The 27,026-nt window shown below is 47.3% G+C and overlaps 1 protein-coding gene and 1 long non-coding RNA gene across 2 annotated transcripts in view; one reads left to right on the forward strand and one right to left on the reverse strand.

Moving 5' to 3' along the window:
• The window catches only part of LOC105523262, a 9,024-nt gene extending 3,860 nt beyond the window's left edge, over window positions 1-5,164 (forward strand). Inside the window, exons 2-3 of the long non-coding RNA XR_001003567.1 lie at window positions 4,349-4,556; window positions 4,922-5,164. This is a non-coding gene — a long non-coding RNA (uncharacterized LOC105523262). The remainder of the gene's footprint in view (window positions 1-4,348; window positions 4,557-4,921) is intronic.
• PRKX (protein kinase, X-linked) overlaps window positions 1-27,026 on the reverse strand; it is a 112,344-nt gene that overhangs the window by 62,693 nt on the left and 22,625 nt on the right. The window contains exon 2 of the mRNA XM_011958052.1: window positions 11,376-11,544. Coding sequence (XP_011813442.1) covers window positions 11,376-11,544 — 169 coding nt within the window. The remainder of the gene's footprint in view (window positions 1-11,375; window positions 11,545-27,026) is intronic.

Here is a 27,026-nt window from a genome sequence, read left to right on the forward strand (position 1 = left end):
GATGCCCAGGTTGGTCTCAAACTCACCTCAGCCTCTGACAGTGGTGAGATTACAGGCTTGAGCCACTGCGCCCTGCCTATTTTCATGTCAGAAAGGTTTGGGCTGATACGGGAGGAAGGAGTGAATCCAGCGGAGATCGGAGATCAATGGAGAGCAGGGGAGGGCATCTAGATACGCTATGGTGGCTTCTGTGAAGACGGCATTGACGTGGACGGGCTCTGGAGATGGGTTTTAGAATTGGAAAGGGGCAAGGCGTGGTGGTGTGCACCTGTAATCCTAGCTACTCAGGAGGCCGAGGCAGGAGAATCGTTTGAAACTACGAGTGTGAGACCAGCCTGAGCAACACAGTGAGATCCTGTTCCTACAAAAAAAAAAAATTTAATTAGCTGGACATAGTGGTACGCACGTGTGGTCCCAGCTACTTTGGAGGCTGAGGTGGGAGGATCTCTTGAGCCCAGAAGGTCAAGGATGCAGTGAGGCATGACTGCACCATTGCACTCCAGCCTGGATGAGAGAGCAAGACCACATCTCTTTAAAAAAAAAAAAAATTAAAAGGGCAGGACTTAGGATTACAGTGAATGCAGTCAAAGAAAAGGAAGAAAAAATGGTTCCTAGGTGAGCCCCAAGAGCTGGAAGGGCCGCTTATGAAATGGGGAAGTGCAAATGAGGAACTGACCAGGGCTGAGGGGCAAGGAGGAAGAGCAGGAACTCATTTTTGGTGAGAGGCATCTGAGCAGAAGGCTCAGAGAGTGGTGAAATGGGCACACACGTGTAGCTTGGCAGGCTGAAGGCATGGGTTGGCAGCAGCGCTTGGGAATCTGGAGACCAGCAAGACAGTGAATGCAAATACAGAGCAAGAGGAATGAGAGGGCAGAGGGGCTCCTGTTTCCCACTGCGGGGTCCAAGGAAACGTCACCAGGAAGTGTATGTCCACAGGCACACAGCCTTGCTCCTAGGGTCACATCCACCCTCCCATCCTCTGCAACTCTGCCTCACACAGCTGAGCTCCTCTCGAGGAGAAAGAGAGGTCACCTCTCCTGCTGCATGCACAGGAAGACCTGCTACATGCACCGGAAGACCTCCTCCGCACCGGAAGACCTCCTCCGCACCAGCAGCACATCCACGGCCCCTTTCCTTCACTTCCACACCATCTGTTGTTTTCTTACTGTTTTGTTTTTTTCCTGGATAGGGTCTCACTCTGTTGCTGCACAGGATGGAGTGCAGCAGTGCAATCATAGGTCACTGCAGCCTTCAACTCCTGAGCTCCAGCAATTCTCCCACCTCAGCATCCTGAAGACCTGTGACTACAGGCATGGAACACCATCCCTCGGTATTTCTTTGAGCTTTTTGTAGAGACAGTGTCTCACTACATTGCCCAGGCTGGTCTAAAACTCCTGGGCTCAAGCGATCCTCCTGCCTGGATCTCTCAAAGTGCTGGGATTATAGGCGTGGGCCACCATGCCTGGATTTTTTTGAGATTTTATAACCGCCATTCCAATAGATGACTGGATAAAGAAAATTTAGTATATAAAAGCCACAGAAAATGTAGTATATCAACACCACCATCAAAAATAATATCATGTCTTTTGCAACGACAGGGAAGGAACTGGAAACCACTATCCTAAGTGAAATAACTGAGACACAAAGTCAAATACTGCATAGTCTCGCTCAAAAGTGGGAACTCAACAGCGGGTCCACATGGACATAGAAATGGAAAAACAGGGACTCCCAAAAGGGAAACGCTGGGAAGCGGTTGAGGGCCGAGAAATTACCTATCGGGTACAATGTTCATTATTTGGGTAAAGGGTACACTAGAAGCCCAAAGCTCACCATGACACGATACACCCACGTACCAAACATCCACGTGTGTCCCTGAATGTCTAAAAATCAACAACAATAATAACACTACAACTTCTCTTCCTCAAAACACCCCAGAGGGATCTCCAAGAAAACAAGAGACAAAAATGATGCATACTCTAGTGGCATGAGGCCAAAACTGCGTGGGGCACGTGTGCGTGTGTGCATGCATGCATATGTGTGTGTGTGCATGTGCACATGTGTGTGTGCTTGTGTGTGCGTGTGTGTGTGTGAGGGGGCTTTTTTAACACAAAGAAAAGTACAGAAGGATCCACACCAGGCTGTCAAATAGTTACCTGGCAATGAGGGAGGGTGAGTGGAAGAAAGGAAAACGAGGCAAGCCTCAAAAACAATCTATAACTAAAAACACTGCACAGGCGCCCTGCATCAGTGGGAAAGGCATCTCATTATAATACTAAAAATGTATTTGAGGGGCCGGTGTGGTGGCTCACGCCTGTAATCCCAGCACTTTGGGAGGCCCAGGCGGGTAGATCACCTGAGGTCAGAAACTCCAGATCAGCCCGGTCAACTAGGCGAAAACCTGTATTTACTAAAAATACAAAATTAGCTGGGGGTGGTGGTGCATGCCTGTAATCGCAGCTACTTAGGAGGCTGAGGTGGGAGAATCGCTTGAATCCAGGAGGCAGAGGTTGCAGTGACCCAAGATTGCACCGCTGCACTCCATCCTGGGTGACAGAGGGAGACTCCATCTCAAACAACAACAAAATTAAAACAATGTATCCAAGCAGCTGAAAGCAGGCAATGGAACAGATACTTGCGGAATCGTGTTCAGAGCAGCATTATTCACTACAGCCAAGAGGTGGAAGGCACCGCAGTGTCCATGGATGAATGAATGGATAAACACAACATGCTGTATCCTCTACGCGATGGGATACTACCCAGGCTTAGAAAGCAGGGAAATTCCTTTCTACAGGATGGGGGAATCTGAAGGACATTACAGTAACTGAAAGAAGCCAGCCACAAAAGGACAAACGCTGTAGGATTCTGCCTGTATAAGGTTCCTAGAATCATCAAATTCATAGAGCAGAGAGTACAAGGGAGGTTGCCGGGGCGGGGCTGGAGGCAGGGGCAATAGGGCGTGTTTCCTGAGGACAGAGTTTCAGTTGGGGAAGATGAAAAGGAGTTCTGGAGATGGATAGGGATTGGGGGCAGTTGCATAGAAACATGAATGTGCTCCATGCCACTAAACCGTGCTTTTTTTTTTTTTGGAGACAGAGTCTTACTCCGCTGCCCAGGATAAAGTGCAGCGACACAATCTCAGCTCACTACAACCTCTGCCTTCCTGCTTCAGCCTCCCGGGTAGTGAACTGTACACTTTTTTTTTTTCTTTTTCCTGAGACGGAGTCTCGCTCTGTCGCCTAGGCTGGAGTGCAGTGGTGTGATCTCGGCTCACTGCAAGCTCCACTTCCCGGGTTCACACCATTCTCCTGCCTCAGCCTCCCAAGTAGCTGGGACTATAGGTGCCCGCCACCATGCCTGGCTAATTTTTGGTATTTTTAATAGACGGGGTTTCACCATGTTAGCCAGGATGGTCTCGATCTCCAGACAGGATGGTCTCGATCTCCAGACCTCGTAATCTGCCCACCTCGGCCTCCCAAAGTGCTGGGATTACAGGTGTGAGCCACTGTGCCGGCCGTGAACTGCACATTTCAAAAATGGGTAAAATGAGGCCGGGCATGGACGCTCATGCCTATAATCTCAGCACTTTGAGAGGCCAAGGCAGGAGGACTGAGTGAGGTCAGGAGTTTGAGAACAGCCTGGGCAACAAAGCAAGATCACATCTTTGCCAAAAATTAAAAAATTAACTGGGCATGGTGGCATGTGCCCGTAGTCCCAGCTTTACTTGGGAGCCTGAGGGAGGAGGACTGCTTGAGTCTGGCAGTTGGAGACCAGCCTGTGCAACACAGCAAGACCCTGTCTCTACCAAAAATTTAAAAATTAGCCAGGCGTGGTAGTGCACACCATAGTCCCATAGTCCCAGTTACTTGGGAGGCTGAGGCAGGAGGATCACCTGATCCAGGAGGTTGAGGCTGCAGTGGGCCACGATTGCACCAGTGCACTGCGGCCTGGGCAACAGAGCAAGAACTCACTTCTTTAAAAAAAAAAAAAAAAAAAGGAAGTTAAAATAGTAAAATGTAAAATGTTATGTGATATATGTTAGCAAAATAAAAAAATTAAATTTTAAAGAATGTTTTCTAGCATAGAGCTCAATCTATGCATCTATGAATGGGGGGAAAGTCAACATAAAGAAAGGGTCAATGTCATTGACAACGACTGAGACAAGGGAGGTTTCCCAGTCCCCTCCCCCTCCTCGCCAGTGACCTCGGCTGAGCTGCTCTGTCCTCATCTTTAGCTGACAGCAGCACTCTCCATCTGCAAAGCTGATCTGCCGTCTTTTATTTGCAGGGTCTGCAGGGACGGCTTCTCCTCTAAGGGATTTTTTCGCTTCTGCTTTTGTTTTTATGAACAGGCAAATCAGCCTCACTAATTTGGAGACGCCTAATACAGAAGTTGGTCCTCCTCTCTCCAGAGGCTGCCATAAAGCTGGGCTTTTGTCGTGAGAAGAAGAAAATGAACCATCGTCATCCCATCTCCTCCAACATCTCTCTATGCCACGCGAGGCTCCGGAACGGTTCTGCTTTCCGACCTGGCTCCACTGCAACTAGCCCTTAAACAAGGTGACCTAGCAGCCCTAGGTGGCTCCATCCACCTGTGGCTTCCTCCCTCCAAGGACCCTGCCCAGGCGCTCTTCTGAGACAGCTGCCTGCAGATGTTTTGCCCTCCAAATTGGAATGCACTCTCCCTCCTTGGATTTCCTCAATGTCCAGCAGGCCAAATGCACAGCTGAGCCAGAGCCAGTCCTTCCTCATACCCCAGTCCCCATGGCAGTGTCCTACACATCTGAGCTCACTGCATTCCTGTGTCCACCTCCTGCCCCCGTAGTGGCCCATGGCTTCCGTGTCACTCCCTGTCTGGAATGATTTTCCACGACCTACTCCTTTCAGTCAATAAACCCCTACTCCTCCTGCAAAATTCTCCTTAGGTGTCCATTTCATCTCCAGCCCCTACCTCTTGCCCTCCAGAGCTGGTGAGGCCCCTTTTCCACACATCGCTGGGACTCTTCTCAGCCTCCGCAGGCACCGGAAGGCTTGGCATCAAACGGAAAACTCTATTCAGAAGACGCTACAATTGCATTCTCTTGCAAGAATTTAAACCTCCCTTTTCATACGTAGAAAAAGGGAATGAAGGTAAGAAATAATAAAAAAGAAAAATATAGATAATAAAATAAGCCTCCCTTTTTGAAGCGTCTGCTTTGCCCCAAATACTAAACATGCAATGTATCATTTTTTGGCCAAAGAAGAGGAAGAGAAGATCCAGGAGCTGCCTGCCTTCACTCTGATCGCTATGCTTTGCAGGCAGTGATGACAGAGCAAGAAGCGCTATTTCTAGATTTTTGCTTTTAAAATTCAAATAGAGAGAAAAAAATAAATAAATAAAAGGACAGAACATGGTGTTCTTTCTTTCTGAACTCTAAGGAAAACAAAGGAACGATTTTACTCCTACCCCCAACAAGTACCAGTGACGATGGGGACCACACTCAAGTTTGCAGACTTTAAAAAAAGATGTTTCCAAGAGATGCATCCATCTTCCCTGAAGAAGAGGTTCTGGCATGAACTCCTCTCCATGGAGAAACGAGCGGTCATCCAGGAACTAGAAGGATGTGGCCCGGAGTGGAGAGACCTCTTGCCTTCCAAGTTCTGTAAAATAAAGCTGGCTAAGCCCTGCAACCACAGACCAAACTTACTGGCTTGGCTCAGCCGCTGTGCCATAGATAATACAGCACTGGAACCACAGTTTGGCCCATAAGCTAATCAATCATGACAGAAGAGTGGGGCTACAGGCTCAGGGGCTGGGGCAGAAAAGGGAGAAAGGGACTCCACTCGCACAGGTAGTAGTCTGTCTGTGCATCCGCTACAGTGGGTGTCAACGGGACTGATTCTGCTCCCGACAATAAACACAGGACAATGTCTGGAGACATCTTTGGCTGTCACACTGGAGTGGGGGTGCTAGAGGCATCTGGTGGGTGGAGCCCAGAGACACTGCTCAGCACCCTACAGTGCACAGGATGGTCCCACCACAGAGAATCCTCCAGCCCCAAATGTCAGCAGTGCTGAGGTTGAGAAACTCTACTAATACGTTCCATCATCAATCTATCAATCAATTACCTGTCTATCTCAATATCTATCAACCATCTACCATGTATAGCCACCAGCTATCTATCAATCAGCTATCATCTATCAATCACCTATCTCAGTATCTACCAATCACCTATCATCTATAGCGATCATCTACCTCAATATCTGTCATCTATCAAATATCTGTCTCAATATTGATCTCTATCCATCCATCCATCCATCCATTCATCCATCCATCCATCCATCCATCCATCCATCTATCAACGATCTGTCACAGTGGTTCACAACCGGGGATAACTTTTTGTCCCCCCATAGGGGAAACTTAGCAGTATCTAGAGACATCTTTAGATACTCGTCACAAATGGGATGGGTGCTCTTGGCATCTGCTGCTTGGCTCACTGCAAACTCTGCCTCCCAGGCTCAAGAGATTCTAGTGTCCCCGCCTCCCAAGTAGCTGGGTTACAGACGTGCGCCACCACACCCAGCTAATTTTTGTATTTTTAGTAGAGACAGGGTTTCTCCACATTGGCCAGGCTAGAATTTTCTTTTTATTTTTTTTCCTTAAGAGACGAGATCTCACTATGTTGCCCAGGCTGGTCTAGAACTCCTGGTCTCAAGCGATCCTCCCACCTTGGCCTCCAAAAACGCAGGGATTACAGGTGTGAGCCACTGAGCTCGGCCCCAAATCAGAGAATTCTGAAATGAGCTCCTGCCACGTTTTCCCAAAACACTGAATAAAATCTTCCCAAGAATAATATCAAAAGTGGCCTTAAATTCCACGTAGACTTTAAATGATGAGGAAAAATTCATGCTTTTTGGCAACACCACCAGGTGGACCTGACATACAAATAACAGCTCACATTCGACTATAACCAGCACTCAGAGGAGCCGGTGAGCTGTACAGGCAAAGGACAATTCATGAAGCATCCAAAATGTCCTCTTCAAAAGCTATCATGGTGCAGAGAAACTTCACTCCTTAAAAGACTGAAATAGGCCAGGCACGGTGGCTCGCATCTGTAATCTCAGCATGTTGGGAGACCGAGGTGGGAGGATGATTTGAGCCCAGAAGTTTGAGACCAGCCTGGGCAGCAAAGTGAGACCCCGTCTCTACAGAAAATTTTAAAATGAGGCAGGTGTGGTGGTGCACATCTGTGATCCCAGCATGCCAGGAGGCCAAGGCAAGTGGATTGCTTGCAGCCTAAAATTCAAGACCAACCCGGGCAACATAGCAAGACCCTGTTCATAGAAAACAAACAAAAACATTATCTTCACCAAAGAGATTGTGAAAACTATATACATATATTTTTTAAAAATTAAAAATAAAAACATTAGCAGGGTGTAGTGGTGGGTGCCTGTAGTCCCGGCTACTCTGGAGGCTAAGGCAGGAGGATGGCTTAAGCCCGGGAGGTTGGGGCTGCAGTGAGCCACCACTGCACTCCCAGATGGGCCACAGAGCAAAACCCCGTCTCTAAATTGAAATCTATACATATACACTTTTTATATATAAAAGATAAAAATAAACCAACATAGGTAACTTTGGATAGAATTTCTAAAGTCTCTAGGGCTTTATGAGACTTAAGAAGCGTAAATGACTTTGTTCCTTAACTGAAAGTAGGGAACATCACAATCAGAATCCATGTCCCTGCAGGAATCCTCCTTGTCTGCTACGGAAAACAGCCGTGAGCCATCCTGGCTTGAAGAAAGGAGAACGATCTAACTAAAGCTCTGTTCTGCAAGCTCCTCCCTACTTTTTAACTTGTGGGAGTTCAAGAATTCCATCCTGGGGAATTCTGTCACTTGCACACCCCACCCACTCCCATGTCCATGCAGTTCGTCTGTGGGATTTTAGATTTCCGAACTGTAGAGTACTCAGGAGCCCATCGCCTCGGCTGCTCTCCTGCTCCAGGAGGCGCACGGGGTGTGCGTGAGTTCCTCAGGGCTATCATTAACAAAGTACCACAAACTGAGGGTTGGGGTGGGGGGATGCGGCAGGCAACAGACATGCATTCTCAGTCCAGGTACAGTGGCTGACACCTGCAATCCCAGCACTTTGGGAGACTGAGGCAGGAGGATAGATTCAGGCCAAGAGTTTGAGACCAGCCTGGGCAACACAGCAAGACCTCATCCTACAAAAACTTTTAAAAGTTAGTCAGGCATGGGGGCACATACCTGTAGTCTCAGCTAGTTGGGAGGCGGTAGAGGCTGCAGTGGTCCATGACTGTGCCACTGAATTTCAGCCTGGGCAAGAAGGAGTGAGACCCCATCAAGAAAGAAAGAAAAATGAAGAAAGGAAGGGAAGAAGGGAGGGAAAGAAAGAGAGAGAAAAGGAAACAGAGAGAGAGAAGAGAGGAGAGGAGAGGAGACAGAAAGAGAGAGAAGGGAGGGAGCGAGGGAGGGACGGAAGAAAAGAAAAAAAAGAATAGAAAAGAGAAAGAAAGAATAGTGAAACCCTGTCTCCACTAAAAATACAAAAGTGAGCTGGGCATTGTGGTGCGGGCCTGTAGTCCCAGCTACTCGGGAGGCTGAGGCAGGAGAATCGCTGGAACTTGGGAGGTGGAGGCTGCAGTGAGCCGAGATTGCACCACTGCACTCCAGCCTGGGTGACAGGGCAAGACTCTGTCTGAAAAAAAAAAGGAAAAGGAAAGGAAGAAAGAAAAGAAAGGTATTCTCTCATGACTTTGGCGCCCCAAATCCAAAGTTCAGCACGAAGGTGTCGGTGGGGCTGGTTCTTCTGCAGGCTCTGATGGAATCTGCCCCTGGCCTCTCGCCCAGGTTCTGGGAGTAGCCGGCAATCCTTGGAGTCCCCTGGCTTGGAGATGCACCGTTCCTCCAACCTCTAACTATCCTCATAAAGTGTCCTTCTCTCAGTGTTCGGCCGTCTTTGTGTCTGCGTCTCCTTCCTTTTCTATTAAGGACACCAGTCACACAAAGTTAAAAGCACACCATACAGCAGCATGAGCCCAACCTACTTGCATTTCATTTTTCTTTTGTTTTGTTTCTACAAACAGGGTCTTGAGTGCAGTGGTGGCATCACAGCTCAATGCAGCCTCGAGCTCTTGGCCTTAAGCAATCCTCTTGCGTCATCCTTCCTAGTAGCTGGGAGCACAGGTGTGCGCCACTACACCTGACTAATTGTTTAATTTTCTGTAGAAACTGAGTCTTGCTATGTTGCCCAGGCTGGTCTCAAACTCCTGGGCTCAAGTGATCCTTCCACCTCAGCCTCCCAAAGTGCTACAGTTACAGGCATGAGCCACTGTGCCTGGCCACTTGCATTTTAATTACATCTGCAAAGACCCTATTTCCAAACAGCATTCCAATTTCATTCACAGGAGTCGGGGTGAGGATTTCAACATATCTTTTCAGGAGACACAATTCGACCTTCAACGGGGTGGAATCCCCAGAACTGGAACCCCTCACCCAAGATTTCAGGCACACCCCGCAGTATCATGCTTAGGACACCTGCAAGCCACAGAAAAATGCAACAAAGCAAACGAGAAAGGGAAGGGTCCCACCTGCAAGCCTAGCCTTCAAAAGAACTCCTTTGTTTTTGTGAAACAGAGTCTCACTCTTGTCACCTAGGCTGGGGTGCAGTGGCATGATCTCGGCTCACTGCAACCTCAGCCTCCCGGGTTCAAGCGATTCTCCTGCTTCTGCCTCCTGAATAGCTGGGAATACAGGTGTGCACCACCACACCCAGCTAATTTTTGTATTTTTAGCAGAGATGGGTTTTCGCCGTGTTGGCCGGGCTAGTCTGAACTCCTGACCTCAAGTGATCCACCTGTCTCGGCCTCCCAAAGTGCTGGGATTACGGGTATGAGCCACCATGCCCATCCTCTGCATATGATTTTGTTCGAAGTTCAGGCAGCATTGGGTCTAGAGGAGAAGGCAGATGCACTTGTTCCAGTACACACGAGGCGCTCCAATAATATGATGGGAGGCACCCTGTGTCCCGGGGACAGCAGGTGAATGAGGGAAAACAAGTAGGCGTTTCTTAGATGGGGGAAGTGAAGGACAATGACGAGAGCAAAGAAGGAGGCCGGTCAATGAAGGCTGGCCTGGGAGAAGCACCAGAGTGAGTGGGTGAACAGCACCTTCTACCTTCCCCTGCAGGGAGGTGCTGGCAGGAGGCCAGTCCATGAGGATATTGGTAGGAGGATGCCGCATTGCTGGGGCTTTATATGGGATACTTCAGGAGTTCCCTGAGAATGACCAGAGAGAGGCAGGTCATTGCAGAGGTACCTGGGAGGACCAGTGAGGCTATAAAGTGAGGAATGTCTTCAAGGGCAGCAAAGCTGGGAGAGAAAGATCAGGTAGGAGGGAGGCCAGTACAGAAAATCAGGGCAGAGAGATGGGACCCAGATGAAGCAGAAGATGGACAGGTGGACAGGAGAGGAGTGGTAGTAAGATGGCGGAGGGAAGACGTGGGAATTGGATGGACCTGGGTGGAAATGGAATGACCCTGCTGGAATGGTCTGAATAGCTGGTGTCCTCCCAAATCCCTATGTTGGATCCTCACCCCCACGGTGATGGTGTTAGGTGGTGTGTCCTTTGGGAGGTCATGAGGGTGGAGTCTCATGATTGGGATGAGTGCCCTTACAAAAGCGACCCGAGAGAGATCCCTCGCCCCTTCCACCATATGAGGACACAGTGAAAAGGCGCCATCTATGAACCTGAATCTGCCATGTCTTGATCTTGGACTTCCCAGCCTCCAGAACCATGAGGCAAATGTCTGTCATTTGTAAATTACCGAGTCTAAGATCCTTTGTTATAGCAGCCCGAATGGACTAACACACCTACCCTAGGACATAAGAGTGCTATGTACCATCAGCTGGAAGGGTGTGGGCTGCATCTAAATGGGATCTCTCTCATCCACAGTCAACCAGAAACCCACGAAACCTGAAGCCCAGTCCCGTCCAAGAGACTGTGGTCCCTTAAAAATGAACTTAACCAGTTCTCCAGAGAGCTACAGATGCAGAACCCAAGGAGGTGAGGAGACAAAGATTCTTGCATCCTTTTCCAGGCAGAGATACTTGGCTCACCCAGGAGAGGAGCAAGGGGCCTTGGGCATGGACTTCTGAACACAGAGCATTTCTTTTTGGACCTGGTCAGCCATGGAGGTCAGGAGCCCTGGAGGTTTTCCAGCTCTGCGATCAGAGGCTGATAAGACCTGACAAGTGGAGACTGCTGTGGCCTGAGGCTTTGCACGCAGGCCACGGTCTCGGTCCACCCTGCTTCTTACAAGAAGAGACACACAGGGGCCTAGGGAGGGTGTGTGGGGAGAGGCCTCAGGAGGGGACTCACAGCCTGATGAGGAACGGGTGACTGACTTCCTTCAGGACAGACTTCTCATTGTGCACGTGCTGCTCCTGCTTCAGGCGGATGACATCGGGAATGCTCATCACCTTGAGAGCGAAGAAATGCTTGGCTGTCTTCTCCTTCACCAGGTGCACCCGCCCGAACGTCCCAGTGCCTAGAGAGAGAAGAAATCGACAGAGGCCATTAAGTCTCCTGACAAAGGAAGAAACCACCGCAGCTACGCAATCAGCGGGGGGCTGCACCAGGACAGCAAACACAGACCCCAAGCGAAACTTTCAGAGACTGAGTGTCACAGCGCACGTGGGCTGATGGCATTTAGTGAGAGGCGCTCACCTGGAATTTTCCACTGAATACAGAAATTGCAGAGAGAGAAAGAGGGAGAGAGAGGGAGACAGAGAGAGCCATCTGCCTCTGAATGGTTCTTCAATTTGGGGACAAACTGGCCATAATATCTGCAGATCAGTCTTTGCAGATAGCACACCCACACGCCCCACACACCCACGTGGAGAAGCATTAGAGTAACAGTAAATGGATTTGTACAACATGCCTTTTTCTCTTCAGGCTCTCTGGTTTTATCAGAAATCCAGACAGGGTGTAAAACACACAGCCCTCCTCGACTCGGCCGTTTCCTTAACGCACACTAAGGCTTGCTCAAAGCACAGAGTCCGTATTCTACAATCTGCCGTGGATTGGGATGAAGTGCTGCAGGTGCCCACAAACAGAAAGCAACAACAACAACGGCAACCACTACAAATACCAAAGAAAACCAACAGCTCTACTGTATTCTGCTGGGACAGTTTCAATCCAAACACTCTCTTCTCCTCCCTCCCCTCCTCTACCTCTTCCTTCTCTTTTTTCTCTTCCTCAATCTTCTCCTTCTTCTCTTTCACCTCCTCCTCCTCCTCTATTTCCTTTTCTTTTCTACTTCTTCCTCCTCCTCCATCTCCTCCTCCTCTCCCTCCTCCTCTCACTGGGGTGCATCTAAATGAAGAAATCTAATAGTCAATGAGATATAAAAGAAAATCAGAATCTCTAAACAAGCTTTGCTTGTTCCTCTTCCTTTTATCACCTCCTCCTTCTCCTCTTCTTCCTCTTCATCCTCCTCTTCTTCCTGTAACACACTGATCCTACAAGGTGTGCATGTGTTCATGCTCATATTGAAATATTCTTCACATAGCATAAATGTTCTTGGGTTGGGAACAAATGAGTTTACTCTGTCGCCCAGGCTGGAGTGCAGTGGCGCCATCATAGCTCACTGCAGCCTCCACCTCCTGGGCTCAAGCAATCTTCCCACCTCAGCCTACCCAGTTAATTTTTGTACTTTTTGTAGAAGGGGATCACACTACGTTACTCAGGTTAGGGATCACACTACGTTGCTCAGGCTAGCCTTGAACTCCTGGGCTCAAGCGATCATCCTGCTTCGGCCTCCCAAAGTGCTGGGACTACAGGCATGAGCCACTGCGACTGATGTAGGATTTCTAGAGTATCCCTAAATTGCCTTTGATCTACCTTGATCCCAGCGTTAGCAGCCCCTTACTGACATGCAAGTCATTCCTCAGCAATATTTTTAAACTACCCATCCACAGCTTCAGACAGAGATGAGCAACTAAAACAAAACTGCCCTCCCATATTATGTGATCACATTCACCCCAGACAGCAGTGCAGGCTTCTCAGAAACTGACATTCAGAGAAAGGACGGTTTGGAAGTGTATCCTTCTGAGGAACCAGCATCTGTTGACGAGCAAAGCTCACTAATCAATATTGATCCATTTACCTATCCATTCATTTGCTGATACTCCTGTGCCTGCCTTATGCTAGACTGCAAAACTCAAGAGAACCAGGATCTTCCAGACACCTGCACTCCCATGCTTATGGCAGCACTATTCACAACAGCCAAGACGTGGAAACCACCTCAGTGTCCGTCCAAGGGCAGATGGATATAGAAAACATGGTACATATACACGATGGAATACCATTCAGCCCTAAAAAAGAAGGAAACTCTGTCATTTGCGGCAACATGGATGGAATTGGAGGCTTTTATGTTCGGTGAAATAAGCTAGGCACAGAAAAACAAATATTAAATATCGCATGATCTCACTTATACAAGGAATCTGACATGGTTTGGCTGTGTCCCCACCCAAGTCTGATCTTGAATTGTGGCTCCCATAATCCCCATGAGTCATGGGAGAGACCAGGTGGGAGGTAACTGAATCATGGGGGTGGGTTTTTCCCATAGTGAATAAGTCTCACGAGATCAGATGTTTTAATAAATGGGAGTTACTCTGCTCACGCTCTCTTCTTGCCTGCTGCCATGTAAGATGTGACTCTGCTCCTCCTTTTACCTTCCACCATGACTGTGGGACCTCCGCAGCCATGTGGAACTGTGAGTCCATTAAACCTCTTTCCTTTACAAATTAACCAGTCTCAGGTATGTCTTTATTAGCAATGTGAGAATGGACTAATGCAGAATCTAAAATAGTCAAACTCATAGAAGCAGAGAGTAGAGAGGTAGTTACCAGAGGACAGGGCTTGAGGGGGAAGGGGAAATATACTGGTCAAAGGATACAAAGTTTTAGTTGAACAAGATAAATAAAGCATGGAGATTTACCATACACCCAGTTCATATAGTTAACAATACTGAACTGATATATGAAATTTTACATATAAAAATCTCACATATGCAATAGTGAAATTATATATGAAAATTTGCTTAGAGGGTAGATCACGTTACATTGTTTTTTTTTTTTTTTGGAGACAGGGTCTCTCTCTGTCGCCCAGGCTGGAGTGCAGTGGCACAGTCATAGCTCACTGCAGTGTTGACCTGCCAGGCTCAAGTGATCCTCCCACCTCTGCCCAAATAGTTGGGACTACAGGCATGCACCACCAAGGGCGGATAATTTTTAAAATTGTGACTGGGTATTTTTGACTGGTTTGTGAAGAAAAAAAAAAGACCACAAGCATACAATGGATTTCCGTCCAAGAGTCCGGAATGCCATTGATTGCACATGGTAACACGAAAAGAAGAAGTTGTACTTAAGCTACCAATTTTACTTAAGAGTATTTGCTGTAAACTAAAATCCCCATGTTGTAAAATATATAAGCTAACGAACGATGAATTTACTAGCTTAGGGCAGACTGGGAAGGGAGGAGAAGAAGTAACCTTTGGTTTTAAGTGAAGTTTCCGATAATGAATATTTTATTATGGCAGAAATAGAAAGTGAACTACAAGATAAAGAAAAAGTGTAAGAAGTAAACAATGTCAATAGCTGACAGGTGTTAAATACTTCTTTTTAAAAAGAAGTAAACAAATAACGAGATAGTAACACTTTTTAAAGTATATTATCTTAGTTAATTTGGAAATAAAATAGGTTTTATTACAGTACGACATCGCGTGGACAAAATTAGGTGGAATGAGGTTAAAGACAGGAAGTGGGAGAAGGGCTTTGAGGACTGTGAACTGATCCAGTTTAGGTGTTTGACTATGGCCACTGATGTTTCAACTGGATAAAACACAATTAAGAATCAGGAACACTGGCATCCAACCCAAGCTTCGCCTGGGATTGGACCTATGAAATGGGCAACAGAGTAACCTTTTAGTCTCCTGTTGCTCTTCTTTCCAACAGAACATGCAGATTACTGGGAAACATTAAATTCTTGCCACACCCTAAAATTCTAATAATGCAATGAATATGGTCCCTGACTTTTCTTCCTCTGTCTGGTTCCCTTCTCCTTATTTACCTTTCTCTATCACTCACTCCAAGGAACCCATTTATTACTTGGCTGTTTATTGCATAACATTCTGTCTTCTTAGCACTTGTATTTGACCCTCAACAGAGAGAATTCTCCATGCCTACTTTAAGAACAACAGCTATGACTCAACAGATTTTTTCACACTTCTGTGACTTCTTTAAACCTTTCTCTGAGCTGTGTGAGTTATAAACATGCGAAACTCAAAACATGGTACTTATGCACTGCAGCGGATCTTTGCACTGCCCTGGGAGATGTGGTCAGTCCCATCAACGCCACAATCAGACTGCAGAAGTATGTCGGTAAACAACCTTATTCAAAGCAGACAGAAGTGGCATGCTGTAATGTTTAAGGTTTATCAGCTTAAGTGCACAGAAGACAAAGGCAACATTTAATGGTGCTGGTAGATTTTCCCTGCTTGGTGTTGGGAGGCTCTCCAGTACACATTCCCCAGTTACCATTATCCCACTTCAGCAGAAAATGTCTATTTTTAGCCTCCTCTTCAGCTAAGGCTGGCCACCTGACCCAGCTTTGCCCAATAAGACATAATAAAAGAGTCTTTTCAAGTGCTTCTAGGTAGGTCAGATCTTTCCTTCCTGATAAGAGAAATCTTGAAGGTAAGTGGTCCATTCCCCACCCTAGAGATCCCCTCCATCTCTCTACAAGCTAAGTAGTAGTGTTACACATGAGGGAAATCTGATGTGGAGTTTATGTCTTTTCTTTTAATTTTAGATTCAGGGGGTCCATGTGCACGTTCGTTACGTGGGTATATTGCATGATGCTGAGGTCTCGGCTTCTAATGATCCCGTCACCCAAGTAGTAAACAGTTTCCAATAGAAAGTTTTTCAGTCTTTTCCCCACTCCCTCCCTTCCCCTTTTTGGAATCCCCAGTGTTTATTGTTCCCATCTTTGTGTCCATGAAGTACTTGATGTTTAGATCCCACTTATAAGTGAGAACATGCACTATCTGGCTGTCGATTTTTTGCATGAATTTGTTTAGGATAGTAGCCTCCAGCTGCATCCACGTTGCTGCAAAGGACACAATTCTGTTCTTTTGCATGGCTGCAACGTGGAGATTAAAGTCAAAACTTTAAGGGGAAAGCTTAAGTATGGGTTCTACAATCCCTTAGCCACAGTGGCTAAAGCTAAAGGCTCTGAATACGCAAAGTGTCTTCATCAACACACCTGGCCACAAAACTGGACCTCGCCTAACATTAGACTATTCAGGCTTGATCCTCCTTGGGGTGAATATCTAACTATTTCACTATAGAAATATTCTCGTCTTGATAACAACATCCAGCCCAGACTCTGCTGAGGGTGTTGTATAATTTAAAAGGACATGCACCCATTCTCATCCCAAATTTAGAAAAATCCCCAAATTCCCAAATGTACCTGATCTATACATTTCAGAGACTTAGAAGGACCATGACAATCTCGGGAAGGTGTGGCTACTTTTAAGGTGGGCACAGCCTTTTTATAGTAGGTGCAATGCAGTGGGCTTTTCCTCCAACATTCAAAGAGTTGTTTCTCCAGCCAAGTGCCAGATGAGGAAGGTGGATCAGATTTATGGGCCATTCTGTGTGTGCAATTCTGATTTGTAAACATTAATGAGGGGTGGACTCGGGTCTCCTCTCTCCCACTGGAGAACCTCCTGCTTTGTGAAAGCCTCTGAGAGTGTCACAGTGTGACCACTCTCTCTGCATTCCCTCATCCATCTAACCCTCCTCCTCTACCCCATCCATCCTTTCTAAGCCCTTGGGTCCAACTCACACACAAACACATCCCGGCCTGTTGTTGTTATTGTTGTTTTTGTTGTTGTTATTGTTGTTGTTGTTACAGAGTCTCACTCTGTCGCCCAGGCTGGAGTGCAGTGGTGCGATCTCGGTTCACTGCAACCTCTGCCTCCTGGGTTCAAGCGATTCTCCTGCCTCAGCCTCCAAAGTAGCTGGGATTACAGGCATCCGCCACCACGCCTGGCTAATTTTTGTATTTTTAGTAGTGACAGGGTTTCACCATGTTAGCCAGGCTGGTCTCGAACTCCTGACCTCAAGTGATCCACCCGCCTTGGCCTCCCAAAGTGCTAGGAGTACAGGCATGAGCCACCGCACCTGGCCACACCCCAGCTTTCTGTCTGGAGGGATGGGAAGAAGGAGAGAGACGACCTCCACACTCCCAATAACGAGCGAACATCATAAACTTCAACTTTCCCAGAAAAATGCCGTGGGCATCTTCTGAGCTCCATCCAAATACAGGCATGTGTAACTGCAAACATACACATACACATGACGGTCACCAAAAAGTGAGAGCCTTTATCCCGAATGTTTACACAACTCAGCAGAACTAAAATATTAGGTGAATCACCATGACCATGGAAAATGCTGAAAGATTCCCTTGTTAGTGAAGACTCACAACTGGGGGCTGGGGGAGCAGGGGGAATCTACAGCCGGGCACCGTAGCTCACAACTGTAATCCCAACACTTTGGGAGGCCGAGGCAAGAGGGTATCTTGAGGCCAGGAGGTCTTGACCAGCTTGGGCAACACAGCGAGAGCCCCTTGTCTACAAAAACACAGAGATCTCACCTCCGTTAAAAGAAATCAGCCAGGAGTCATGGTGCACTACTGTAGTCCCAGCTACTGGGGAGGCTGAAGTGGGAGGATCGCTTGAGGCCGGTAGGTCGAGGCTGCAGTGAGCTATGGTTGCCACTGCACTGCAGTCTGGGCAACAGAGTGAAACCCTGTCTCCAAAAATAAATAAATAAATAAATAAAAAATAAGGCCAGGCACAGTGGTGCACACCTGTAATCTCAGCACACTGGGAGGCTGAGGTCAGAGGACTCAGCCTAGTCTGGAATTCAGAGGACCCAGGAATTCCAGACTAGCCTGGGCAACATGGTGAGACCCCCTATCTCTACAAAAAAATACAAAAATTAGCCAGGCATGGTAGTGTGCACCTAGAGTCCCAGTCGCTCAAGAGGCCGAGGCAGGAGGATTGCCTGAATCCAGGAGGTTGAGACCAGCCAGGGCAACATAGCGAGACCCTGTCTCTATTTAGAAAATAAATAGGCCAGGCACAGTAGCTCATGCCTATAATCCCAGTGCTTTGGGAGGCCAACATGGGAGGATTGCTTGAGCCCAGGAGCTTGAGATCAGCCTGGGCAAAACAGTGAGACCCCAGTCTCTACTAAAAATACAAAAAAATTAGCCAAGCGTGGTGGCGGGTACCTGTAATCCCAGCTACTCCAAAGGCATGAGAATGTCTTGAACCAGGGAGCAGGAGGTTGCAGAGAGCTGAGATCGTACCATTGCACTGCAGCCTGGGCAACAGAGGGACATTTTGTCTCCAAAAAATATAAAAAAAATAATAAATATCTCTCTCTTGGTTCAAAAATCTAAAGAGAAATAAATAATTTTTTAAATGTACAAAGTGAGGTATGAGAAAGAGCAGAAAACACATTTCTCACTGTGAAAAGAGATGGCCTTTTCCTCTCTTCCTTAAGTCCAGCAAACCCGAAATCCCTCTTGCCTGTGACTTCGGAGGGAAGGAAAGAGATGGCCAGCAAAGACAGAAGGGAAGACAGCAGGCCACCGTGTTTATCATCACGAAGCCCATTCATACTAAAGAAGTGCCCAGAAAGAGGAGAAACATGGATTTAAGTTTCTTTTGGTTATATTTTTAAATTTTGCTAGAACTCAAAACACTTCAGGAGATCTGTATGGAATAAACACAGGGACTGTGACATGGAATTCCACACGGTCACAAAAGGGAAAAGAAACCAACCACCCCTGAGCACTTTCCCGTGGGGTCCGTGGGTAGATGGGATGGGGCCAGGAGGGTACAGAGAAGAAGGACTGTGTCTCGCTACAGCACATTCCCAGCAGTAGATTCACGGACGATCTCAGACACTAACAGCTGACACCATCTGAGCCCAGTTCTTCCTCTGTGCCGCAAGAGCAACACCCCACAGCTAGCTCAGCCCTTCATGTGTCACGTAAATACAGCCAATCTCCCCTCTCCCCATTTGTGTGGGTTCAATTGGGTGCCCCGGAAAAGATACATTGACGTCCTAATCCTTGGTCCCTGTGAATGGGACCTTGTTTGGAAATAGGGTCTTTGCAGATGTAATTAATATACACATAAAGGCTGGGCACAGTGGCTCACACCTGTAATCCCAGCACAGGAGTTTGAGACCAGCCTGGGCAACAGCAAGACCTCATCTCCACTTTTTTAAAAAGTGAAATAAAAAAATATATACACTAAGGTGAGGTCATCCTAAAGGCAGTCCAATATGAGTGGTGAACTAATAAGGCGACACAGACGCAGAAGGAAGGCCACGTGGAGAAAGAGGCAGAGAGTACAGTGATGCAGCCACAAGCCCAGGGACACTTGGAGCCCCCAGGAGCTGGGAGAGGCAGGAAGGAGCCTCCCCTGGAGCCTCCAGAAAGAACTGGATACAATTGTAGTGGACTGAACTATGGTCTCCCAGAAAGATATGTCCATGTCCTGACCCACAGAACCTGTAAATGAGACCTCATTTGGAAAAAGCATCTTTGCAGATGTAATTAAGTCAAGGATCTCAAGGTAGGTGAGGTCATCTAAGACTGGAGTGGACCCTAAACACAATGACAAGTGTTCCTGTAAGAGACAGAAAAGAAGACACAAACACAGAGGAGAAGGCCATGTGGAGACGGAGGCACAGACCACATCACGGCCACAGGCCTACGGACGCCTGGCGCCCCCAGGAGCTGGGAGGGGCAGGAAGGAGCCTCCCCTAGAGCGTCCAGAGGCAGCGCAGCGCTGCCACATCTGGACTTTAGATCTGTGGTCTCCAGGATTGTGAGACAATTAACTTCTGTTATTTCAAGGCACCCAGTCTGCGGTATCTCTTACCAAAGCAAATACGCCCAGGGGGTACAAATTCAACCAATCAGTGCCAAATTCAGCCAAGTACATTCCCTAGCAATGCTGCGAACTCAGAGTCAAAGGTATAATTCCACTGTCTCTGAGAACCTGAGAGAGGCTTCCAGGGTGGTCTGAACTGTGCAGACCTCAGCAAACAGCAACAACCCAGGAAAGACAGGGGCTAAGGAGCTACTAATCCCTGTTCCCACAAAGGCAGCCTAGACATGTCTGAGCCTTCCCAGGCCGATCACTAAGGAATGTCCACAATGCAGAGCCGCCCCAAAGATGGGAGAAGACAGAAGTCTTCAAAGGAGCCGAGATGAAAAACCAAGTTCAAATTGTAAACTAGGCTGGGCGGGGCGGCTCACGTTTGTAATTCCAGCACTTTGGGAGGCCAAGATGGTGGGATCACTTGAGGCCAGGAGTTCAAGACCCGCCTGGGCAACACAGCAAGATGCCAGCTATAAAAATAAACATAAAAAATTACCCAGGTGTGGTGGTGCACAGCCGTAGTCCCAGCTACTTGGGAGGCTGAGGTGGGAGGACTGCCTGAGCCTGGGAGGCCGAGGCTGCAGTGAGCTATGATCGAATCACTGCACTCCAGCCTGGGCAACACAGCAAGTCCCTGCCTCAAAACAAAAAAACAACAACAAAAACAAACAGGAAACTAACGACTGATATTTTAGTCATTTGTATATAAATCCCTTCATAATCTTTACTGAGGTAAGAACCACATCTTCATCCAATAAAAATAAGGTAGTTGGCCGGGCACAGTGGCTCACATCTGTAATCCCAGCACTTTGGGAGGCCGAGGCGGGTGGATCACAAAGTCAGGAGTTCAAGATCAGCCTGACCAACATGGTAAAACCCATCTCTACTAAAAATACAAAAATCAGCCAGGTGCAGTGGCGTGAACCTGTAGTCCCAGCTACTCAGGAGGCTGAGACAGGAGAATCGCTTGAACCCGGGAGGTGGAGGTTGCAGTGAGCCAAGATTGCGCCACTGCGCTCCAGCCTGGGCAACAGAGCGAGACTCCATCTCAAAAAAGCAAAAACAAACAAAAAACAACAAGGTAGTTAAGCAAGAATTTGGTAGGAGTGGTCACAGGAAGAGATTACTTTCTGGGTCTCCATCTTTCCCTCTATCAAGTGTTGGTTATTTCTTTTAATCAGTACAAATATTCTGAGGTGCATAAAGATCTCACTTAAGCTGTCATCTCATTCAGCTTCTGCAGTATTCGCTACTCTCTGCTGAAAAAAAAATCCAGTGGCTAAAAGTAAATGAAAAAAAGTACCTATTAATTACACTCTGAACTTGGTTCATCCTGGGAAAGGGTTTCAGGGCTCATAATTCTGGCAGACTTCTATGTAAATAAAGTACTTTGCTCGAACTACTGTAATAACGTAACACAGACTGGGGGACTTAAAGAGAACTTTCTTCTCCCACAGGCCCGGAGGCTGGAAGTCGGAGACCCAGGTGTGGGCAGGGCTGGTTCCTCCTGAGGCCCCTCTCCTGGGCTTGTCGATGCCATCTTCTCCCTGTGTCCTCACAGGGTCATCCTGTGTGTGTGTCTGTGTCCTCATCTCTGTTTTTATTTATTTTTTATTCATTTCTACTTTGTGAGATGGAGTCCTGCTCTGTGGCCCAGACTGGGGTGTAGTGGCACGATCACAGCTCGCTGCAACCTCCACCTCCTGGATTCAAGCGATCCTCCGTCCTCAGCCTCCCAAGTAGCTGGGATTACAAGCATGCGCCACCATAGCCAGCTAATTTTATATTTTTAGTAGAGATGGGGTTTAACCATGTTGGCCAGGCTGGTCTCGAACTCCTGACCTCAAGTGATTCGCCTGCCTCAGCCTCTCAAAGTGCTGGGATGACAGGCATGAGCCACAACACCTGGCCTCAAACAGTTCTTACATACACACTTTCCATCTTGGGTCCTTCTTGGGAATAAACCCACCTGAACAGGAGACCTATTTCTTCAGCTCTTCCCTCCTTCTTTCATCTCTTTCCTTCCTTCTTTTCTTTCATTCCTTCTTTCCATCCTTCCTTTCTGCCTTCTTTCCTGCCTCTTCTTTCCTTCCACCTTTCTCTCTTCCTTCCCTCTCCTTTCCTTCCTTTCTCCCTACTTTCCTCCTTCCCTCCTTCTCTCTTTCTCTCCTTCCTACTTTTTTCCTTCCTCAGCCATCTCACTATTACGCCTCATTCAAGAAGCATCATCCCATCATGGTTAAAAGCTGCGTTACCTTGACAAGCCCCCTAACCCCTCTAAACTTATCTACAAAATAGGGACCATAATCTTTACGCCCACTGGGTTTAAGTGAAATAACACACACAAAGCATATCACACAGAATAATAAACGTAGTAAATGAATGCATCCATAAGTGTGAAAACATTCAAACATCTGCTTCCCAAATGCCCCATGTGGTGGTGGTTACCCAGCCCTATCCATTTGGCAAGGACTCCTCCCAGGATGCACTTAAAACGGGTGATTTTGTTGTATGTACACCTGAAAAACACTCACCCGCCTCCGCCAAGATAGGCTAAGAGGAATTAAAAAAAAGAAAAAGAAAAAGAAAAAGTAAGCAAGACCAGGCTCGGTGGCGCATGTCTGTAATCCCAGAACTTTGGGAGGCCAACGCAGGTGGATCACTGGAGTCCAGGCGTTCAAGACCAGCCTAGGCAACATGGTGAAACTCTGTCTCCACAAAAAATTTAAAAACTAGCTGGGCATGGTGGCACACATCTGTGGTCCCAGCTACACAGGAGGCTGAGCAGGGAGGATCTCTTGAGCCCAGGAGGTAGAAGTTGCAATGAATGCCATGACTGCACCACTGCACTCCAGCCTGGGCGGCAGAGCAAGACCCCCTCTCAACAACAACAAAAAGTAAGCTTCACAGAAACAGAGGTGGGATGTGTTTCTTCTTACTATTCTGCGTGGCACTGAATACAGACATTCCTGAGGACCTGTGGGCTGAACAGCACAGCTCCCCTTGCAGAATCAAGGATCTCACACCAGTTAGCGGGGGCTGGGAGCAAAATCTCCTGCCGCAGGGAAATGGAGAAGAAAAGGAGTCTGCACTCCCAACTCAGCTCCTTTATTCCAAAGGTCTGATACGTCCAAAACATAAGTCTTAAGATGTCCATTGAAGACACATAGGCAGATTCCATCTGTACCAGGTCTGGGAAACAATGTCTCTACCTACGATCCCAGAATGAAAGTTAATCTTTTTTTTTTTTTTTTTTTTGAGACGTGGTCTCACTCTGTTCTCTGTTGACCAGGCTGGTCTTGAACTCCTGGCTTCAAGCAATCCTCCACCTCAGCACCCCAAAGTGCAAGAATTGCAAGTGTGAGCCACTACACCCAGCCTTGAATATACTTACTTTGTTTTAAACCCTTTTTTTTTTTTTTTTTTTTTTTGAGACAGAGTCTCATTCTGTCACCCAGGCTGGAGTACAGTGGCGCAATCTCAGCTCACTGCAACCTCCGCCTCCTAGGTTCAAGCAATTTTCCTGCCTCAGCCTCCAGAGTAGCTGGGATTACAGGTGCCTGCCACTCCGCCCAGCTAATTTTTGTATTTTTAGTAGACACGGGGTTTCACCATGTTGGCCAGGCTGGTCTCCAACTCCTGACCTGAGGTGATCTGCCCACCTCAGCTTCCCAAAGTGCTGGGATCACAGGCATGAGCCATAGCGCCCTACCAAATCTATTTTTTAATTATGGTAAAATACACACAACATAAAATTTACCATCTTAACCATTTTTAAGTGTATAGATTAACGGTGCTAAATACATTCACAACGTCATCCAACCAACACCACCAACCATCTCCATTTGGACTTACTTTTATTTATTTATTGTTAATTAATTAATTTTTTTTTTTTTTTTTTTTTACAGACAGGTCTCACTCTGTCCCGCAGACTGGAGCACAGTGATGCAATCTCGGCTCACTGCAGCATAAAGTCCTGGGCTCAAGTCATCAGCCCACCTCAGCCTGCCAAGTAGCTGGTACTAGAGGCATGCACCACCATGTCTGGCTAATTTTGTTTTTGAGATCTCACTTTTTCTCCCAGGCTGGTCTCAAAGTCAAGGGATCCTTCCACCTCAGTCTCCCAAAGTGCTGGGATTACAGGCATGAGACTTAACTTACTTTTAATGGGAAAAGTCACATACAGGTCTTTAGTAAGCATATTAACTAAGCCAATAATAAGGTAACATAATGGGAAATTATGTGGGTGGGACAGCAAATGGCTGATGTCAAAGTAACTTGGATAACAAAAATCACCAATTTTTTAGATGTTTTGAGGATTATACGCTAAAAGGTAAGTCCCTTAATAAATTGTAAATGCCAGTCAACTATAAGAATTCCTGGCCGGGCACAGTGGCTCACGCCTGTAATTCCAGCACTTTGGGAGGCTGAGGCGGGCGGATCACGAGGTCAGGAGATCAAGACCATCCTGGCTAATACAGTGAAACCCCGCCTCTACTAAAAATAAAAAAAAAAAATAGTGGGGCGTTGTGGCAGGAGCCTGTAGTCCCACCTACTCGGGAGGCTGAGGCAGGAGAATGACGTGAGCCCAGGAGGCGGAGCTTGCAGTGAACCGAGATCGTGTCACTGCACTCCAGTCTGGGCAACAGAGTGAGACTCCGTCTCAAAAAACAAAAAAAAAGGAATTCCTAAGGTTCAAAAACAGCTGACACAACAGTCCCTGAATTAAACACATGCATTGTCCATCATCACCCTGCACATTCACCCCACATATTTTAAATAATCTGCATTTCTTTCCTCAAACTGTGATGCTTAAGGAACGTTGAACATGGGCAATCCAGGTGCTAACAAAACAGGATGCACCAATTCAATGGGGGAGAGAAGGTGAGGGTGGATAAGCCCCAATTCTCCCTAAAACGCAGGAGAAAAAACCCCAAACAGGCCAATGGTTGAGACATCACGGACAGAAATCTTTGCAAGAGGAGAGCGTCACAGTGGCCCTGCTGAGACACCAAGGACAGCATCGTGTTCCTCATGGACAGTCCAAGAGAGGTGGCTACATGGAAAATATACTTCAAAAAAGGTAAAACCCCATCCTGGACAACATGGTGAAACCCCATCTCTACTAAAAATACAAAAAATTAGCTGGGCGTGGCGGCGCACGCCTGTAATTCCAGCTACTCGGGAGGCTGAGGCAGGAGAATTGCTTGGACCCAGGAGGCGGAGACTGCAATGGGCCAAGATCACACCACTGTACTCCAGCCTGGGCGACAGAGCAAGACTCTGTCTCCAAAAACAAACAAACAAAAAAGGTAAAACCCAGCTGGGCGCACTGGCTCACGCCTGTAATTCCAGCATTTTGGGAGGCCAAGGCAGGTGGATGATTTGAGGCCAGGAGTTCGAGACCAGCCCAGCCAATATGGTTGTATCTACTAAAAATACAACAATTAGCCAGGCATGGTGGCAGGCACCTGTAACCCCAGCTACTCAGGAGGCTGAGGCGGGAGAATTGCTTAAACCTGGGAAGCAGAGGCTGCATTGAGCCAAGATCGTACCACTGCATTCCAGCCTGGGTGACAGAGCGAGACTCTGTCCCCAAAGAAAAAAAAAGGTAACTCAAGAAGTGGGCACAGCCCGCATCGATCTTGTCTACAGTCTGGGAGGCCAGGACACGCCACATTAGCTTGGGAGGGAACACGCTCTTGTTCCACACCTGTAGATGGGTGGAGGCCGGGAGCAGTGGCTCATGCCTGTAATCCCAGCACTTTAGAAGGCTGAGGAAGAAGGATCACTTGAGCCCAGGAGATCGAGACTAGCCTGGGCAACATAGCCAGACACTATCTCTACAAAAAAAATTATTTTAATGAGCAGGGTGTGGTGGTATGTGCCTGTGGTCCCAGCCTCTCATGAGGCAGAGATGGGAGAACTGCTTGAGCCCGTGAGTTGGAGGCTGCAGTGAAATATGATAGTACCACTGCATTCCAGCCTGGGCAAAAGAGCAGGACCACCACCTGTTTACAAAAGAAAAAAAAAAAAAGTGAGGCCCTTCTCCATAAGTGACATTTGCTTCTATATGGAGAAAGGACTTTGGAGAAATATGTAAGACACATTAATATGGGCACCTGGGTGGGAGGAGAGGGCAAATTGTGCACAGGTGAGGCACAAAAACAGCGATGCATTTCACTATATAACTTTCTCACCTTTTAAAATTTATAACTATAGAAATGCTTCATCTACATAGGTTCAATTTATGTTAAATTGACAAGTAAAACTGATGCAGTGCATTAAATAATTGTCTCAAAATAATGATGACATCAGAATGTACAAATTTATCATTATCAAACTCAGTTCTTTTCCCTGACATTTTCCCCCGTGGGTAAAATCAATAAAAGAACATTAAATGCTACGAGGTAGGAAATAAGTGTGTGAAACATGCAGTTCTCCTTTACGAAGTCAATTTTTGAAATTACTGTTGCAAACAAGTATAACCTTCTATTTTACAGAGGAAAAAAGCTTTTAAAAAGTATTTTTTTAAAAAGAGTGTGTGCTGGCCAGGCATGGTGGCTCATGCCTATAATCCCAGCACTTTGGGAGGCCACGGAAGGACATCACTTCAGGAGTCCTAGACCAGCCTGGGTAACATAACGAGACCCCATTTCTATTAAAAGATCAAAAAATTAGCAGGGCATGGTGGTTACACACCTGCAGTACAAACTACCTGGGAAGCCAAGGCAGGAGGATCACTTGAGCCCAGGAGTTCGAGACGGCAGTGAGTAGTGATCGCACCCCTGTGCTCTGGCTTGGGCGAGAGAGCAAGACTCTGTCTCAAAAAATGAATGAATGGGCCTGGCGCGGTGGTTCACGCCTGTAATCCCAGCACTTTGGGAGACCAAGTTGGGTGGATCACGAGGTCAGGAGATCGAGACCATCCCAGCTAACACGGTGAAACCCCGTCTCTACTAAAAATACAAAAAATTAGCCGGGCAAGGTGGCGGGCA

The sequence above is a fragment of the Colobus angolensis genome, unplaced genomic scaffold (assembly GCF_000951035.1).
Source record: "Colobus angolensis palliatus isolate OR3802 unplaced genomic scaffold, Cang.pa_1.0 Scaffold459, whole genome shotgun sequence".
NCBI lineage: Eukaryota > Metazoa > Chordata > Mammalia > Primates > Cercopithecidae > Colobus > Colobus angolensis.